Source organism: Musa acuminata, chromosome BXJ2-3, assembly GCF_036884655.1.
Source record: "Musa acuminata AAA Group cultivar baxijiao chromosome BXJ2-3, Cavendish_Baxijiao_AAA, whole genome shotgun sequence".
In the NCBI taxonomy this organism is placed as follows: Eukaryota; Viridiplantae; Streptophyta; class Magnoliopsida; order Zingiberales; family Musaceae; genus Musa; species Musa acuminata.
The window spans coordinates 6797931-6818210 of NC_088340.1; the positions used below are offsets into that span (position 1 = coordinate 6797931).

General features: G+C 36.7%; 1 protein-coding gene across 2 annotated transcripts; it reads left to right on the plus strand.

Moving 5' to 3' along the window:
• Positions 1-475: 475 nt before the first annotated feature.
• On the plus strand, positions 476-16912 carry LOC135607130 (cysteine-tryptophan domain-containing zinc finger protein 7-like). 2 transcript variants are annotated; one of them, XM_065098681.1, is made up of 13 exons: positions 476-640; positions 1244-1316; positions 1400-1533; positions 1813-2163; positions 2241-3682; positions 3795-4255; positions 4329-6427; positions 6499-6650; positions 8399-8559; positions 9364-9524; positions 12829-13595; positions 13894-13995; positions 16727-16912. In XM_065098681.1, the coding sequence occupies exons 1-11, from the start codon at positions 491-493 to the stop codon at positions 13018-13020; spliced, it is 5376 nt and encodes a 1791-aa protein (XP_064954753.1). In that variant the 5' UTR covers positions 476-490; the 3' UTR covers positions 13021-13595; positions 13894-13995; positions 16727-16912. The 2 variants fall into 2 exon arrangements, with proteins under 2 accessions (XP_064954753.1, XP_064954754.1); XM_065098682.1 differs by lacking the exon at positions 13894-13995.
• The last annotated feature ends 3368 nt before the right edge of the window (positions 16913-20280 follow it).

The window sequence follows — 20280 nt, forward strand, 5'->3', positions numbered from 1 at the left end:
TAATATTTAAATAGATAGATAAACTAAGTTGTATATATGCGTAAAAAAGAGAAGAATTCCTAATATATTTTTATTCATTATTTTCCCCTTCCTTTCCTCTCCCCCTCCCCTCTCTCTCTCTCTCTCTCCGAAGGACGCCGAAGAGAGATCGAAAGCAACCACCGCAAGCAGTGCTCGTGGTGGCGATCGCCGGTCCCGATCTCGCCTCCCGCGATTTCGATTCCCGATCTCCGAGATTGCACTGCCGAGGGCCTTCCCCCGCGCCGATCGCCGCTCGATTCAGCTGCCCCCCTCGATCGGCGAGGGATTCTAGGGTTTGGGCCCACGGGGGTGGGGGCGCGAGCCGCTGCTGGCGGTGTGTGGTGAGGGATTCGGTGGTTTGAGTTCTCCTTTGTCCGATTTTGGTGCGAAGTGGGGAAGAGGGGGAGGGGGGGAGAGGACAGAGTGGGGCGGCGTTGGGGTGGGGGAGGGGAGGGGAGGGGTGGATTGGATGCTGTCGGTGGGGAGAAGGGGGGATGGGAGGAAGGAGCTAGGGTTCGGGGGAGGGGGGATGGAGGGGGAGAACGAGCTCGAGGAAGGTGAGGCGTACTCCGGCCAGGAGGACGACTCCTGCATCGACCCCGACGCTCTCTCCTACATCGTAAGCCCTCTTAATAATTGTTGGCGCTTTCCTATGTTTTAGATTAAAAGTATATGCCATTTATTGAACTTGAGTGAAACTAGTATTAGATATGGGCACTTTCGTGCTTTATCAATCTTTGTCTTTCCAACTTATCAATTTGGTGGCCAATTGAATCCTAAATATCTTTGTTGATGTTCTTTCGTGATTCTAATTTCGAGAACAAAGCGGAATCATGTGATACTTTTTAAAATGGATATGTCTTATTTGAGAAAAAGGACATTTTTGATACTCCGAGTCTATAAAGATCTCACGTTTCTTTCATTTTGAATAATTTCTTTTTGCTTTAAGGAGTGTTAATTTAAATCGTGACCTCGCTAGAAGTTGATGTTCGGCCGACTGGTTTGCACCATAAGCTAATAGGTTTCTGCGTTTGATTGCACAGAAATCATTGAAGTGGAAGAACCCTGGTTTTCTTGTTGTGGGATGTCAGTAATATCTATGATCATCGAATTCATCAAAAATGCTTCAAATTTGAAGCATGCAAACTAGTATTTTATGCACACTGATTTTAGCTGAGATTTTGATGCTTGCCACTAATTGTGTTGCCATTTTTGTTTTCAGGATGAAAAGATCCAGAACGTACTGGGTCATTTTCAGAAAGATTTTGAAGCTGGGGTTTCTGCTGAGAATTTGGGTCAGGCAAATATGATAGTCTTCATCAGGATAATAAATATACAAATTATGGTACTGATGATTTCGAATTTAACTGATTTACAGGCGCAAAATTTGGAGGATATGGTTCGTTCTTACCTGCATATCAGCGTTCTCCTTCTATTTTATGTCAAACTAAAAGTCCACAAAAAGTTCCAAACCAAAATGTCACAAAATCTCCCTACAATCCGTCAGTCGAGGTACATTTATTGTTTTAGGTGATATATGTGATATTCTATCCTCAGGTTGAAGGAATTTTATTGTTAACCCTCACATCCAATTCTCCGTATGAGAATTCTGGTGAGCTGTTATCATGCTTCTTCCCATGTAAAAAATGCCCTTGTCCATGGATTGCACTGATTGAGACGAGAGTGAATTATGCACAAGGATTGCTACCACATGGCTCAAATAATTAAATAAATTTCATTGTATTTCAGTAGAAAGGGTTCTTCTCTGAATTTATCGCCTTATATGTACAGGTTACATACCAGAACCCTTCAGTTATGATGAGTTCATCTTTTCCCAAAAATAACACTGTTGCTGTGCCACCATCTGATGAGTCATGCAAAAGGGACATGTCTATCAATAAACCAAACATTCAGGAGCCCACATCCCAGCACGGCTTTAATAAAACAGTTAGTGGCACCGACCACAAAACACTAAAAGTTCGCATCAAAGTGGGTCCTGATAACGACTTGGCTAGAATCTATAGTGGCCTAGGACTTGATATTTCTCCATCTTCATCATCCGAGGACAGTCCTAGTAGGAGTGGAGGGATTTCTCCTGAATTTCAAGTTATGCCTGATGAATCTCCCAAGACTATTATCCAGGTAAAATGCTATTTCTTGCTGGTCATCTTTATTCTGAATCTTAGTTTGCTAATTCCTAGTTTGAATTAATCAAGCAGGTCATGACATGTTTGATGGTTCCTGGAGGTTTTTTACTCTCACCTCTTCAAGATAGTCTATTTCAGTTGACGGAAGAAGACAGTTCTTTTATTAAACAATGCCAGGGGGGAAAGACCTACCATGAACTACCTCAAACGAGTACAGGGTCTGCAGACTTTACTTTACATTTAGCAGAAGTAAAATGTCAGATGGAGAATCATAGTAAGTCTACCAAGCAGAAAGCAAAGCCAAGGGAAATAAAGAGTTCAGAAGGCAAAGCTGATTTGACTACGAGTTGGGAAATTGACACTGAAACCCAAGTAAGACAAGAACTTGCTTCTAATTCATTGAATATGTCATCGTCCTCCTTCTCGAAGAATGCTGGCAAAAAAGGGGAAAAACAAATAGTTGGAAGTCTAACAAAGAATGACACTAATATGTCAGATCACTCGAGGGAAACAAAGAAGGCCTCATTGAAGGACGGATCAACTTTTCCTGGTTTGATGAATGATAAACATTTTGAATTATTTGAAAGTACAACAAATAATGTGGCTGGCAATTCAGGGAATGAAGTGATGCTTTCAAATGAGCAACATAATTCAAAAGCAAGCATGTTACAGAAGGCTTTTGAAGAACAAAGTACGAATAATCATAAGGATGAGAAATCTAATTTGCAGAGTGAAGGCAGAAGCAAAGTTGAGAAATATTTTGCTATGACAAATACCCACTCGAATGGAAGTAAAAGGAAGAATGAGCAAATAACTGAACCTGATGATCATGTTAAACCAAGTTCTCCTCCATACAAAGAGAAGACACTACAACGAAAGGACCAAATATCTGATGGTAAAAAGAAAGTGAAGTTAAGTCAAGCTAATTCTGAATCATTTGGGAACTATTTGAAGGACAGTATAAGTGGTAATTCATCTGCAATGCCAAAGGAAAAGAAGAAAACTTCTCATGCAAAAGCAGGCCATGCTGAGAAGAAGTCTAAAGTTCTAAATTCACGTACAGATTCGAGTGGGGCTGGCATTAGAGAATCCAGTGGATATGTAAACTGGGATGCCAAAACTGAACTGTTGGAGAACGGAGTTGGTTCACTGGATTTTCGTTCAAAGGGTAAGCAGAAGGCCATAAAAGCTAAGCTCGAGAAGGAGCCCATAATGTCTACTCATATTTTTAATGAAAAGCCAATTGATAGAAACGCCGAGAAAACTCAGATCCCAGGAGCATCGGTTAGCGAGAAAACTCAGATCCCAGGAGCATTTGTTAGTGGACAAATATTTGCTCCGTCGTCAACGTACAATGCCCCAGCTATGGGTGCAACTGTTGCCCCTCAACCTCCTGTTTTTATCAACGAGCATTGGGTATGTTGTGATATATGTCAAAAATGGCGCCTTTTGCCATATGGGACTGATCCTGATCATCTTCCCAAGAAATGGCAGTGCAGTTTGCTCAATTGGTTGTAAGTTTCTCTTCACATAGAAAGTGGCATGAATTTCTTTTACTTGTCTTTGCTTTCCACATTTTTCAGTTTTAGTAGTTTTATATGATAGTTTGTGAAAACTCTTATGTAGGCCTAGGATGAATAGTTGTGACATCAGTGAAGAGGAGACGACAAATGCTCTACGTGCATTATATCTTGTCCCTGCCCCAGAAAATAGTGCTAGTTTAAATGTCCATCATGATGTCGTTTCTACTAATGTGTCTTGGGCCAGCGGAGTGCATCTTGGTCAGAATCTTGAACCTGGTTTTCCAAATGTGCCTACTGTTGCTAAGAAGAAAAGTGGACTAAAGTGTGATTTAGATTTACCACATTCAACTTCTGGTCAGTTTTCAAATTCTGTGAAAAAGGATCAACACACGTCTGTTAAATTTAGAAGTTCAAATGATGCAAATCAGTATCCTCCTTTTGAATTGAACTCATCAAACAAAGGTGTCCCTGGTGATGCAAGCAGATCATCTGACTTCAATGCAGAGAAGCAGAAGCCAAAGCAAAAAGATAAGCATAAAAAACGTGGTTCCTACTCAGATGGAGGTACCATTTTGCTTACCATTCTTTGTAGGCTACAGGAACAAACTTTATCTCTTATATCTCTCTTGTTTTTCAGGTGATCATAGTGGAAAAATTGAAAAACATTCAAAATCAAAAAGCAAGAGAGAAGTTGATCAAGATGATCTTAGAGCACCTAAGAAACCTAAGAAAGAAAGCTTGCAATATCCTAGCAAAGATTGTTCTGAGCATGATGTAGGTGATAAGGTTTTTGTGGAAACTGATGTTGGTGGTAGTTCAAATAAGGTAATTGCTAATAATGAGCCTAGGTGGAATAGTTTTCCTTTGTCCAAAGGCTCAAAATGTGATTTGAATGGCAATTACTCATCATCTAAGAAGTTAGGGGATGAAGTTCAATCCATCACAAATGGGGAAAGTAAGCAACATTTTGTTGCCTCAGATGTAGATAAGTTAAGTATTATGGACATTTCCACTAAGAAGAAAAAAGGGAAGGAGCGGCAAGGAAGTCAGCATGGTGAGGAGGTTCATGTGACTACCAAGCATGTGTTAGAAAATGAGGTTATTGTTCAACGAGCTCCTGGTCCTGCAGAGCCTGTAAGGGACAAGAAGGCTGAGCTAACAATGTCTGTAGGAAAGGGATCTAAAACAACTAAGCTAAATGACAGGATGGATACGAAAGGTAACATGACCAAAATGATTCTGCCTGCCAGTGGAGAGCATCTAACTTCTGGAATGGATAATGAGGTCCCATATGTGGTGGAAAAAAAGCATCGATCCAGTCAGAGATCCAGTCAGAGCGAAGGGAACATAGCATCTCAAAGGGCTCTGGACTTTGATTCCTCGAAGAGAGATGTCATGTTTACACAGCCTCCAGTAGCTGAGGCTGCTAACTCAAGTTCTTCAAAGGTTTCAGGCTCCCGCAAAAGTAGATCCAATCTTCAGGAAACAAAGGGTTCTCCCGTTGAGTCAGTTTCTTCATCACCTTTGAGGATTCCTAGTATTGAAAAATTATCACACAAAATCATCTTGGAGCAAAGGAATGGTGCCACCAATTCTGGTTTTCCTGCTTTGGGGAAACCCAGAATATGTTCAGATAGTGAATTTGATGGTGGAAATGGCCGTTCCGTAAAGGGTAAGAAACCCTTTTCTGTTCAACAACAATCTTTAGAAACTCATAAAGCAGCAAATTCTGGAATTCTAGATTCTTTGGAGGGAACATCTGACTACCTCAGAAAGGAAAGAAATAAATCATCTGATGGCAAATCTGAAGAAAGGTTGCATGTGAAACTGAGTGCTCAGAATGATTCTTCACCTGCTGAGCTTGGAAAACATTCATACAGGGATGATATCCAAGACATGGGTAAAGTGAACGGCCACCAACTAGTGAATGACTCTAGTCAGCGAAAGTCTGGTAAGAATTCTTCAGGATTCAAAGAGAAACATAGAGGTTCTAAGTCTGTTTTGGATAAGAGTAGGCTTAAGGTTTCTGGTTCCTATAATGAGCACAAAGATTTGCATTCTTTAAAGAATGGCAGCAATGGCAGACGTGAGGCTAGCTTTGTTTCTGGTGAACATTGTGTGTGTCCTGATGATTTGAGGAATGAAGAAGGCAACTTCCAGGGAGAGGATGAAAAGGAATTCTTGGGGAAGAAAGATCCTAATTCGAAATATATGACAGGTAGGCGAGGTAATAGCTCAACTTCTGCAGTGCAAGAAGACATGGATGGTGTTCCCTCCTCGTTCTCTAATCCACAAAGGGATTTAGACTCAAAAATACCAGTTGGAACGAGATGTGTTAAACCAGATTTTCAAGTGGGACCTTCTTTCCACAATGAAAAAGCACTGAACCATCCTTATTTAGATAGGATCAATTGCCCAGAACCACCATCTGGACTGGGTAAGTCACAATTGAAACTTTCTTGTGATAAACTAGATACTCATCCTCGGGGTCGTCATATGGTCACTTCACCTCTTAAAGCGAGTAGATCTGATGATGTAGCTGATGCAGTAAATTCTGATACATCGAAGGTGGTCAAACAACACAGATTACAAGATTGTCACAATGGATTGCACAATAATAATCTTAGACATGCCACTCCTTTTGTATCTGATTCATCAAGTCCACTAAGAAAGGAAAATTGTGCTGCTGTTTTGAAAGAAGCGAGAGATCTGAAGCACTCGGCCAATCGCTTAAAGGTTATATCACCTTTCTATCTTTCAACATAATTCTACAATTGTTTGCCTTTCTCAAATGCATTTTTTCACAGAGTGAAGGACTAGAACTTGAGAGCACTGGCCTGTACTTTGAGGCAGCTTTAAAGTTTCTCCATGTTGCTGCTCTCATGGAACCTGTTAATTTTGATAGTGCTAAACAAGCAGAAGCTGCACAAATGTACTTTGAAACAGCAAAACTGTGCGAGTAAGTTGAAGTTATCATGATAGATAACTGTTAGGATGGTCTTTTATTGTTAATGAATCATTGACAAAGTTCATATATCACTGACACCAACTGTCTGTCACTTGTAGTCTCTTGTTCATTGCTGTTAGGCCCTTGGTGGTCTTTTAACATATTTGAGACATTTGTTTAGGCCAGCATCCTTATAGTTTATTTTATTTTCATTTCAATGTCATAAGTTATATGATTTAATGTGATTGATTTACTCTTATGGACTCTCTGGAAGGAGCACTTTTGTGAAAATAAGAAGTCTTAACAAGCCAAATTCTTCTACTTTTCACACAAGCAATGTTGTAGGATCTTTATTATGTACTATCATAGGCTCATAGCAAGGATGTTAGCGTGATTATTTGTACTTAGTGTTGCAAACTGTATGCATCACAAGTATCTGTGCCTTGAATGCACGTGTAATGTAAAAACACTTGATTCTTGATTCCTGCTGGCATGATTAATGAGGAAGACTTATTTACATCAACAAAGATCAATTTTTTAGTTAGAGATGATGGTAGTTTGTTTCTCTTTGTCTTCTTATGGATGAGTTTTCTTCTTGTTGATGAGTGATTTCTGATTTACTTGATAACTAGCAAAAGGATCTTAAACATTTTCTGTTGTAGTTTACCGAGGTTAAGGACTAAGGTATGCTATTTTCTGATACTTAGGTACTGCAACTTTTTTACGAGTATCACATAGGAAACATGCAAAAAGCCAACAACAATGGAGTTTCTATAGTAAATATTCAGTATAGCATGTGATAAGTCTGTATTGCCCATTTCACAAATAGCTAAGATTTTATTGGTGTGATATAGCCAATTGTTGATATGAAATGGAAGTGTGAGTCTTTTGTTCTTTGTACACCTTTTTTTCCTTATTTTCTTTTCTATTTGTGGTGGTGTGGTGGGCGCGTGGCAGGGTTGTGTGCGTGTGTGATGTGTGCGTGTCTAAAAATTTAACTGAGATCTGTGTTTATACTAAGTGGTTATTGGAATAAACATTAAACTTTAGCAAGTTTCAATAATTTTTAGCAATATCAAAAACATAATTTATTGGAATAAACATTAAACTTTAGCAAGTTTCAATAATTTTTAGCAATATCAAAAACATAATTTGACCTCTTTGGCGATTTATGATAAAAATTATGCCCATAAATAACTTTGACAATGTGTTCTGATGATAATAACAATTAGATTTACCAAATTATAGTGAGAACTAAGCTATTTGTTATGATATTCAATTACATCTCCAGTGAAGTTTAAGGGTTGGAGTTATGGACTAAAATTTGATCTTCTCAGGCCTCTATTTAGACATTGTTGTCTGCAGGCAGTCCAGGTATGACAGTGTTCATGCAGCATTTGGGTTCTTATTCAAGTGCATGCACAACTTATTTTAAATATTAGAATATATAATCAAGTATACAAATGTATTTAAAAAATAACCACATAAATATATGCTGCAACCAAATTAGAACGCATGGAATAATATGTAGTCTATATAAGTTCTAAGAAACATGTAAAGGTCTATATATGTGGTTGGATTTTGTAGGTATGTATGTTCCAGATGCGTGTGCAAATTCATGCATAATGTCTTCATAGGTCCTTTCCAATGTGGTGCATTTTTGGGTGAATAAACCGCCTTCTAGAAAATAGATTTTTTTCTGCTCAAGTTCTATGTTGTGGTGTCTTTTTGTTTTGATACTGCTTACTTCTTATCAACAGGTTTGTGGCTCATGAATATGAAAAGGTAAAAATCATGGCTGCTGTTTCTCTAGCATACAAGTGTGTGGAAGTGGCCTATCTGAAGACTACATACTGTAAAAGTCCTAATGCAACCAAAGATCGGCATGAATTACAATCAGCTTTTCAAATCCTTCCTCCAGGTTATCAACTGTGTAGGATTTCTAAGAATTTCTTGCATAGGTTTTAATCATCAGGCTAATAGTTGGTAATCTCTTGAATTTTGTTTTAAAGGTTCTTATTGGAAAATATACTCTTATTTCTTGTCCATCATGGCTACAATGAGTGAATTAACTGTTGCTAGCGATCCATAAGCACATCCCATTCAACTCTACTACTATTAGCATTACAAATTAGAATCAAGCCAGATATGCAATACCTGTATCAAAAGAGGCAAATTTTATCTGGTTTTTCCTCCTCAATAAATTTTTAAACTGCTATAAAGTTTTACCATGTCCATAGTTTTATGAATTTTTATTTTCAAACTGGTTTTGCTGGTTAAGTGTAATCGTTGTTCACTCATATCTTTTTAATATTTCTTTCTGGTGTGTGTCTGTGTATTGTCCAAAACACTATCAACCAAGTCATATCTCGAGTAGTCTCACTCCATTTGAGCCTGCTGAACATGAAAACTTCAGATTTTAAGGACATCATCTGTGTATACACTCAGTAATGGTGATGAACTTTTTTCCTTGCTTCATCATTGTTTAAGGGCATAATCTGTTTATGTATTCATTGCTTAAGGGTATCATCTATCCAAAGTACACTTAGAATGAAATTGTTGTGTGCAATATCAGCATAGATTTTTTACCGATAATCTTTCATATTCGTACTTTATTTGTGTTATATTCTCTTGTTTATATTTGTTCTCCTTGTGCAACTTGTGGATTTCTCACATGCTAATTAGCAAATATTCTCCGATTTTGACTATTTGATTTCTGTTTTAGGTGAATCACCATCTTCTTCTTCGTCAGATGTTGATAATTTAAACAATCAGGCTATATTAGGTAAGAATGCTTCAGCCAAGGGTGTTAGTTCTCCTCAAGTTGCTGGCAACCATGTTATAGCTGCACGCCATCATCATCAAGTTGTGCGGTTGCTTCATTATGTAAGTTGTCGGATTTTTGTTGATGTTTTGGTGATTATGACCTATGAAGTCAACAAGGAATTTGTCAAGATTTTGTTGCATCTAAGAATTGATAGTCCGAAGCTAATTACATCTTTGTCTTCACTTAATGTCTTATGGCTCTTCACTTAAACCTAAATGATTGCAACAGATTCCCCAATTTGCTCGAAATTGTTTGGTCTAAGATTTTCGATTCAGGGGGTTTACATTTAAGAAGCGGCGCATAGGGCCTTTTTTTTTTCTGTCCTAAGCAACATAAATCACCAAATATATGCTTTTAGCATATTAAAAGCAGAGTAAAAGAAATAGAAAGAAGTAATAAAGAATAATGAGAAGAAAAGATTATCAACACAGAAAAATAGAAGCAGAATGGATGTTTTATTTCCTGTGCCAACGGAGAACCAATTTACTTTTGGTAGCAACAGGAACAACTCTAACCTAAAAACTATTGACATTGTAATAGCTCGCCGCAAACCTTTCTTAATTAAACTTCAAGTGGACCTGTTTGATTGCTGCTATTTATAAAATGTTGATATTTCTAACAACTGCTTCTTGTGTCTATGCCAGATATATACAGGATGCAATATTTTTAGGACACATGTTGGATACATCATCAAAGTATCTGATTTTTTTTTTTGTTTGACTAGTCATTATAAAGCTCATATTTTTTTTTGGATGCTTGAGGAATATGGTATGATGCACCCGTTGCCCAACCTGAATCAGATTAGTCCAGAAATGTACTGGACCTAATCTGGCCTTAAATTTCCTTGGTCACTTGATATTGGAGGGAAGGAACTTCAATTTGTGGTACCAGACCCATAACGATACTTTATATGCTTATACATCTTGAGGCACAAAATCCAAACCAGGGAAAAATTGAAGAACTTCGATTTTAGGATTGTTTCTCACCTATTCTTGGAAATTACAGCAGATATTGATGACAATGAAGTGATTTTAGTTCATAAGATGATAAAATATAAAATCAAAACATATGTCAGATAAGGCTCGAAAGCAGAATGTAAATATTACATGTACCAAAAAAAATGTTCTAACTAACATATGAGAATGATAAATTACATGAGAAACCAAAGCATATCCCTGCTCTTACCACAAGATGATGGACGTGAGTCCATGACAAGTGGATTGAGGTCCTTGATCTCATGAAACTTCAGATCAATACAGTGTGTTTGCAAGATCCATACATGGAACTGTTCTCACAACATATGATAGTGGGAAATACTGTGTTATTAATGCAACATGGTGTTAACAATTGTCACCTCATCTGCATGAATGATCCTCGTGGTAGTTGAGAGAGTTGAGCGAGAATTAGGTGAATTTGGAGAGAAATTTCAAAGAGAATGGGAGTGAGAAAGAGAGAGAGCGAGATAGATAGTTAATACAAGAAAGGTGCATGTGGGGGCTGTTTTAGCCACCAAGCACAGCCCTAACGGCTAACGAATGGCTAGTTGTGTAGTCACATCAATGAGAGTTTAATGTACTACTTGCTAGTTGCTACATGGCCTAACGGGTGGTACAAGACCCATACTTGGCAGTGCACCTTGTACTGGGCTTGAACCATCTGGTTTACCCTAGTCCGCTTATAGGTTGCTAGATTGGTAAATACTAGCCACAACGAACCATATTGGGCGTATTCAAAATTGTAGTGGAGGTTTAAGATGAGCTATTTTACCCATAACACAATCGGAAAAGATAGCCACATTTGGGTTATTGACTTAATCTATATCTTTATTCGTGAATCGTATTCAACAGCTAATTTAATTGAAGATTTAGTCTTTCTCAACATCTGTTCTGACATGTTTAAGGTCAATTATGAAAGAACTAAACCAAACCCAGGCCTGGCTGACCCTTCTTGGATCTTACTTGGCCCCCCAGGTGAACTTTAGGTTGGACCAACCTATTTAGGGCATTTTCAGCCAAGAAACAGGTCTCAAAGCACCATGTCATGGGTGATACATAGGAATTTGACAGTTACCGGAGGTTGTTTTTATAAAAAAAGGGTTATGGACTATAATACAGGTAGAAATTAGTTTTGGTTTAAATTGGTTTTGAGCATCTAAAACAGTCTAAGTCCATTGCTGGCAGACTAGTTCACATCAGCCTTATTTTACTTATTCTAATTAGAAGACTTCTCTATTTTTAGTTGTTTTGACATTTTTTATTGTTTTTAATGGCTAGTTAGTATACACTATTATGATTCAATCTAGTGTCCTGTAGACCATATATGAGTATAATATTCTAGTTATTTTGCTGTTGTGACTCATGTTTTGAGAGTTTTAAAGGTTCTCTTCTAGTTGGTTTTTGTGGGGTGACAATATTGACCATGTGTACCACAGGCCACAACTATAAATTAGTTAGCTTGAAGAGACATGATTGAATATATTCTCCGTTTTACAGTGAGCTTTGCTTAGTTAAACTTTTTCTCCTTTTTTTCTTCCATTTTTTGTTGCCTTTTTATGTATGACGTCCCCACTGCCTGACAAGGGACCTGCCCCAAGAGAATTTACAGATGTTTCTTGAGAAAATGTTGATTTTTTTATTATAGAAAATGTAGATATATGGTCAGACTTGTCATGTTATGACAAGATAAAATAATAATAGCATCTATGTTTATCAGAAGTTCCTTTTATCTCCACTACATTTGTGAAGTATTGTATTACTGAATATAATATCTTCAAAATGAGTAAGTTCAGAGTGCTAGTTATAATTTGTTATTATTTTATGTGAATTCATGTTTTATGATAATATGACATCAAGCTTTGTGGAGTACAATATTTTGTTTAAATGAGTTTCATTGTTGCACATTTGTCGCATGATTTTCAACTTTTCAAGACCTGGTATCAATAGACCTGTATTGCATCATATTGTTATCCGATATCTGTGTCCATGCCTCATCGGCCAGCATGATTTAAACTGAATGAAAATTGGAAATGGGTTTCACCACCTTAAAATTCTATCACAAGACAAAAATACAATTGTGCAATTCATTGACTTAAAAATACAACTTGGACTCAACCTGATAGCTTGGAGGAACCATTAATTTACTGTTTCCACATCCAATTGAATCATTTTAGCTACAGAATGATGATCTTGTGACATCCTTTAATTGTGCATTATTTTACTACCATTTTTTTTAGTCACCAAACATATGAAACATATTGGTTTTTTTTCTTTCAATGTAAAATTCACGGATACTAGTTACACAAATTGTGGCTGAATTTTCTTTGCTTTTTTTATATAAAGATTCTCTTGAATGTCATTGTTGCAGACAAATTATCTAAATTGTGCATTCGAAGCAACTAGGAAATCGGAAGCTGCTTTTGCAGCTGCTAGTGTAAGCCCAGGAAAGGACAGGACAGGCTGCTTATCTTCTGTAAGAAAGGTTCTTGATTTCAACTTTCACAACGTAGAAGAGTTGTTGCGATTTGTACGACTTTCATTGGAGTCCATCGGTCGTTAGAAGTTCGAGACAAGGGAAGAACTCTTCTGTGAATGGGAACTTTAGATTATGTCTCTTCTTTTGCAGTCTCTGCTATGTGGACATGCTGGGGTGAAAAATAGTGATCAGTGGGATTTTGACTTTTCTGATAGGACATTATGTTATCCTGATGGTTCATTTCCTGGAAGATATGTACACAGTGGTCAGCATGCAAATTTTTGTAAAGTATTTTTTGCAGTCTTTGTTGTTTTAGACACTGATAAGGTCTTAGCTATCAACCAACAGCATTAGAGATATGAGATTCAAATTGGGTTTCTTACTAGTCTGCCCCAGCACAAGGTGACAACTATGCAAGACACAAGGGCATATGTCTTTCTCCAGATGAATCTGGGCAGCAATAGTTTCATGGTTGAATAAATTGACATGTTATGGATTTACCTTATCTTCAAGGCCTTCTCTTCAGCCACTTCAAAGTATCTGGAAGTTTGGAACTGGTACATATATGAAATGCTTTCTGTTGAGGCAGTTTGGTACAAAGTGCCAAATATCTCCTTTTTTAATTCTACAAGGCCGAGCACAACTGACTACCTATTCTGGTATGTGACGTTCTCACATCTATGTTTAACTCTTTGTTTGTTCTTACTATCTGTTTGAGTTTGTTTTTCCTTTGTTTTAAATTCTGTCTGTAATGCAATCGTTTAATATTCTTGTTTGCAATTCTTTTGGGTTCTTTTTTTTTTTATGAATGAGGCGGATTAATATTGACTTGTATCTAGTTTGTACATTTTCATACACGAAGCTTTTGCTAAAGTTTTCGTAAGGGTAGCTGAAAAATTCCATTTTAATCTTCATTCTTTCACATAGTATTGACTTCTGATTTTTTGCTTGTCATAGGCGACATCTGTAATATTGTTGTTTATACTAACATAGCTGGGGGCAAGGAGTACTACAGTTTAGTTGATGTTGCCATCAGACTCCAAGCAAAGAGTTCAGAAGGTAAAATATTTATGTTAAAAATTCTTATGAATTGACTAGTAGTAGGAAACATTTAAAAACAGAGAAAGAAAGAGCTTATTTTTTTGGGTAATGTTGTTAAGCTGTTTGGTGGAATACTGGAAGTAAACCAGGAAATGGGTAGAAGCCCGAGAAAGCAAACAAAAAAAAAGAAGCAAAATGTTCACTCAATCTCAACAATTACTACTAAACGTTCTCAGTCCATTGTTTTTCTAATTTAGTCTAAGGCTAAAATTGATGTTGTCTATGAAAATTGGAACTCTTCACTGCTCTGCAAGTTCTACTATCAAAGAGACCCAGCTTCTATTGTCCAAAATTTATTACCATCACAACTTTCTAATATGCTAAAAAAATTTGCTGGCTGATTGATAGAACCTCCAGAGACTTGGAACTTATAGCCTTTATACTTGCACATAATTTGCAAATGCGAAGTGGGCTTTTGTTTCAGAAGAAGCACTTCTAATATTCTTGTCAGTGTAAGGGAAAATGTTGTTGACATGTTTCCAACGTTAGAATGTATTTAAACTTTATGGGTGATGTCTGTTCCATGGGTACAAGAATGTTTGATCTACTTAAAAGCACTTTTTGATTTATTAAATTGAATGATTGAAGTACTACCTAGTGATATTCACCTATGATGGCTGGGGACTTGCTACCTTGCCCTTTGTCCTGTACATGTGTTTTTTGGCATTTATAGGCCCAATATGATCATTTGGGATCTGTGCCAAATAGTCACATTTATGCTTGAACTGCCTTGTGACTTAAATATTTACTATTTAAGCCATTTATTTTTTTCAGAAAAAAGAATCAAGTTCAATTAACTAGCCAAAATAGGTGGAAGCCTGTTTCCAGATACAAAAAAGGAGCCGACTTTAGCTTCCCATGAGTGGACCAAGTGTTCCACTCCGAAAATTTGCAACCGTATGTGTCGAAAGGTTTTTCTCTGTATTTTTATTGAACAAATGATGCCTTATGGTGTGAAGCCAGCAAACAGATATCATCAGTTTGAGAGGAGAGGGCCCAAGGTGCAATAGAGGTTCCATTGAGCCAATTGATGACTTCAAGTGCATCAGATTTCACCAAAAGGGTCTTAAAGAGGCCCTCAAAGATAGCCTAGGTTTCGGGGCATCTTTTATGATGTAGCCTGAACCTGCAGAGGATGTAGAACGGTGTAAGGAGGCATCACATTCTATGAAGAAATCATAACTTACCAGTGTATCTGGCCTGAGCTGAGCATCTATGTTTCCCAGGGGGACCCTCAGATTTACCTAGATTGGAGCAGTAATCATTCGTGGTAGCGATTACCTTGCACCATAGGAGAAAGAGCCTAGATTTTGAGTTGCAGTGTAAGGAATCATTGCGATTAAGCCACAGAAACCAAGGAGCAGTACCAATTATGCTTCTTAGATGTCTAGCCTCAGTTTTACCAAGGTCATGACCTTCCACTAACCAGGCTCCTTTATACCAATTATCAAAGAAATTGAACTCGTAACACGTTTTACCGGTGAGCAGGTGCAAGGACTCAAGGGCATAAGCACATTAAAAAAAGATATGGGTTATGGATTTAAGCCATTTATGAGTTGACTTATTCACTTCGGGCATTAATCTGGTAAAAAAACCCTCTTCTTGACAGTGGCTAGAGTCTCAAAGATAACAAGCAAAAGTGGGTTATCAGACTTGAGTATTTTATTGATCAATATTGAAGATGCTGTGTGTCTGATTTCATAACTGTAACCTTCTTGGTTTTATTGTTGAAATTAAGTCATTGCCTTTAGATTGAGTTACCACTATCATATTGGGTAATGGTGGACACTCCTGATTTTATTCAAGTTTTTCCTGTTAAAGCATTTCACAAGTTTAAAAAGCCTAACAATTTGATGTTTCTTATTTGATGACATTGACTGTTTGTAATTTTCCTGTTAAAGCATTTCTTGCAGCTTCATGGAATATTTTTTATGGAATGTTCCAAACGCAAATACATGGCCTGCATGCATTGACACTATTTAGTATTATAAAATTTGGAACCATGGATCATCTGTGCCAGCTACATGAACACTTATGTTCTGTTAGATACCCTTGAAAGTTAAAAAGATTAGAACTTTTTGTGTTATAGAAAAGAAAGATGGGAATCATTAGTTGTTTGGTCAATTGAGAAACGTGTCATTTAATTACATTTCACACATGGCCATAAACTTTTTTCCCCGGAAAATACTACCATAATGGGAGAAAAAAAAAAGGTTAGTCAAAGAAAATTTGGACACAGAAGGTTTTCTTTAAACATTTCTAAATATTTGAGTAGAAAAGAAAATTTCTTCAAACAAACTTCCACAGAATCAAATGGCAGATTAATGAACTAACATATATACATCTGTTTTGGGGGAAAAAGAAGCAAGCAGTAACTAAGCTATGGGCAACTGAGGTAAATATTTGAAAATTTCTTTGTAAAAAGGATTTCATAATCACGCTATATGATTATGTTAAAAGTTTAAACTGAATTAACTACTTTGTGGTACCTGAAAGAAGTTGATGCATCTTATGTGGCTTATCGCACTCATTTTATATGCTCAGACTAGTGGTAATTTCGGTTCAACAGTTTTTATGTTCATCATATATGAGACAGCCACTGCATTTGTGGCTGCAGTAGCTTACCAGACATGCACATTGTATGTCTTATTATTTGCTGACATTAATTTTACATTTCCCTCTGTTTCAGGTTGGACATGGCTGTATGATTTGGCAACAACACGGCAGCTCTACTATTATTCTTGATGTTTTTTCATTGAGAACTGTACATACGAGTGTTTGGAGTTTGACCTCTGACCATCTGCCCCATGTACATTTAAACAATAGTTCAATGAATTGATTCATTTTATAATAAAATTTTGATGTGGTTAACAAATGATAATGAATCTTGGCACCAGTTTTAACTTGGGTGATCTGTTTTTGTCACTGGAACTGGGTTGCTTAAAATGTATCTGGTCGATCCAAATCAATGATACATGTAGAATCATTTTGTTTTCTCCTTAAAATGTATATGCATCTTGTCAATGGATAAATGTAACTTGAGACGCACAGGGTTATCGACATATGAGGGACATTGATTCATGAACCTACTCTTCCGGGATGCACTTTCTCATTCTTTGTCTTCTGTCAAGATTTTATCATAAACTTACTATTTTTGCATGGGATCTTCTTTTCAGTGCCAACAGTTTTCGATGGTATTGCATTATGTGCTTAACTTTTTTTTTTTGGCTTATAATTGCTCCGATCTTTAACCGAGTGATTGCACTGATGAAAAGTGAAACGTTCTGCAGGTTTTGTAATACCAGATTGAGAATCAGAGATCTGTTAGCTTTTAAACACAGTAAATGTTGGAAATGTTTTGGTAAAATATTTTCTTGGTCAGCATCTCCTTTTGGTTTTTATTAGCATCATGGTTTTTATATTTAAAAAAATTACATTAAGATTCATATAATTTTTTAAAAAAATATAAATATTTTATTTATTTTAATTTAAAAAAAATATATATAAATATTTTATTTATCCTATCGTTAGTTTTATTGACGAAAAATGTAACATATAATACTTTTTATTTTCAGTGATTTTATTAATAAAAAAAATTAATTTTAAGATTTTATATACTGAAAATGAAAGGGATATTGAAATTATTATTTTGTCCATCACTTTCGTGTCGATTCAATATATAGTATTATGTGTTTTCTGTAAATGTAGCAGGCAACGTTAGAATTATTTATTTTATTTTTAGAATTATAGAGATTCTAATATAAATTTTTTTAAATATAAGAACTATAATGTTAATAGGATATAAATATAAAGAGTAATATATAATTAGCTCCCCTCTTAATCATGTAGAGAAATTTAAACTTTAACGGTTTAATTTTGTTTAGCTCTAGTTCATAAAGTTTAAATGCTGGGGTAGATTTATAACCATCATTTTTTCTAGGGTTGAAAGTGTGTGTGAAATAAATACTTTATACTGTGGCCTCATCATTTATGTTAAGGCAGTCAATAAATACTTTATACAGAACAATCAATCATGCTAGTATTGTTCACACAACTAAATTAAAGCATGAAACCGTATTCAAAGCACTTACTGCGCTTCGTTCTCGCATCGTCTTCACTACAGTGGAAGACAGAGAAGACGCGTGCCTCAGAAGGCGAGGACGACGACCGTTGTATACGTAACCATGACTTGGATGGATGGTTGCTGATAAAACGACACACAGTCGCGTTTAAAGACGGTGGTGTCACGAATGGCTGGCAAGGAGACGAGGATGCCTCGAAGCCACATACCGAGGACGGAAGAGAGAAGCCGCAGCGTGCTCATACACGATGCTGCCAGCTTTCTTGCAATTATTTAGCCGTGTGGCTCAAACAACTCCATGTCGCCACCCACTCTTTCAAGCAGCAGCAGCAGCAGCAGCAGCAGCAGCAGCAGCAGAAGAGACGCCATGCACTTTTGTTTGTCCCCAATCCTTTGACCTCTTTTGTTCTTTATTGCGCCAAAAAGTCCAACTTCTACATATCATATTCACGTTAATCGTTGTCGGTTTGACTTTGATTCCGCGAGTTACAATTTTTCATCATCATATCAAAACCAAAATTAACAAAAGAGTGAGCAAAGGCAAAAAAGAATTAAGCTGTTAAATTAATTAATTCTCTTTCTTTTTTTCTTCTTTTCTGTTCATATTTTCGTGATATCTCTCTTTGTTCGTTCGTTCGTTCCTGGATTGACTATCTTCCCAACGTAAAATTATTTTTAAAATTTAATTTCTATGTTTTGAAACTTAGAAACCCTCAACTAAGTCTGACGATTTAATTTCTGTCTACGTTGATTCAATCACTTGCAAGATTGGGAGAGACTTTAGATAGCTGACCTTTTTTTTTTTTTTATATAGAGGAGAAATCATGACTTCCACTTGGAATCAAGATTTTCTTTTTTCCAATTTAGTTTTCTCTCACTGAAGATTTCTTGGCATTTAACATTTCAAATTATAATAAGTGATGATATTGGAGTACAAAAGAATGCTAAAATTGATCAGTATTAGGAGTTCCTTAGTGACTCTCATACTGTATCTCAAGCAAAGTTGCTCCTTTTCTTTGTTTAAACCTCAACGCAATTTGCACGTCCACTTAACATAATATAGAGGAAAAAAAGAGAAAAAGGTTAATGTTTGTTTGGCTGATCATTAAACCTTTGTTCAAAGATTATGACATTAATGGACCACTAGTTTGTGATCACCAATAGTTCACTCTGTTACATCAAGAAATAGCCACTCACTGTTGATAATCTAGACAATGACTGGTGAATATATTTCAGCCACTTACGCATTGTTAGCAATGGTGAAAGCCATTAGTAGATCTCATCCATTATTAGGATTAAGTTTCTGAGAGAGTTCTTTTTCGAAGTAATAAAGTTTAAATCTTATCTTATTTGTGCTCTCTCTCTCTCTCTCTCTCTATATATATATATATATATATATATATATATAAGAAGTCAAAGTTGTCATTTTTGGTCTTGTAGACTTCTTCCTTCTCCTTCGATAACTCCAAATCTAATAATAAAGGTGTCTACAGGTGAGTGGACAAAGACGCGCGCAGCATGAATCAGACCTCTCAGCCACTGCGTTTAATCTCTACAAGATAGTGATTGCGAAGGGCCTCTATTTATGAGTTCGAGAGCACCAACACGCATCACCTGAGTTCGAGGCACATGGATTTAAAAAATATTCGCATTATTAATATACTTGATTTACAAAATATAAAAGTGTTAAAGATCAAGAGCACTAAGAGGGAGGGTGAATTAGTGCGATTTAAAATGATGTTCGTACGATAAAAATGATTTCGGTAAGAAAACCGATTCTGAAATCACTTTAACTTGTGATCAAGCGAGATGCAGTTAAAGTAAAGATATAGAAGCAGTTTATAGTTAAGATAGAGAACATAATGTAATTGCAAATCGAAATACGACGTTCACATGATAAAAGCGATTTTGGTATGAAAACCGATTCGGAAGTTGCTTTAACTTAGATTAGGCGAAGTGAGATTTAGAGTGGTTTGATCAATCTTGACCTACATCCACTTTTGGCTTCCTCCTCCGATGAGGTCACCGACGTCCATTAGAGGCCTTCCTAGGCGAAGGCCAACCACCCTTTTACAGTTTCACTCCTTTTGACAGGCCTAGGAGACAACCCTTACAGAATTTTCTCTCCTCTCTTAAAGATCAAAACTTAGAAGAAAAGAGGG

Coding starts and splice junctions, on each gene's coding strand:
- LOC135607130 (XM_065098681.1), top strand. CDS start 491: ATGCTGTCGGTGGGGAGAAGGGGGGATGGGAGGAAGGAGCTAGGGTTC. Junction 1,317..1,399: donor GGTTTCTGCTGAGAATTTGG/GTCAGGCAAATA, acceptor ACTGATTTACAG/GCGCAAAATTTGGAGGATAT. Junction 6,428..6,498: donor ACTCGGCCAATCGCTTAAAG/GTTATATCACCT, acceptor ATTTTTTCACAG/AGTGAAGGACTAGAACTTGA.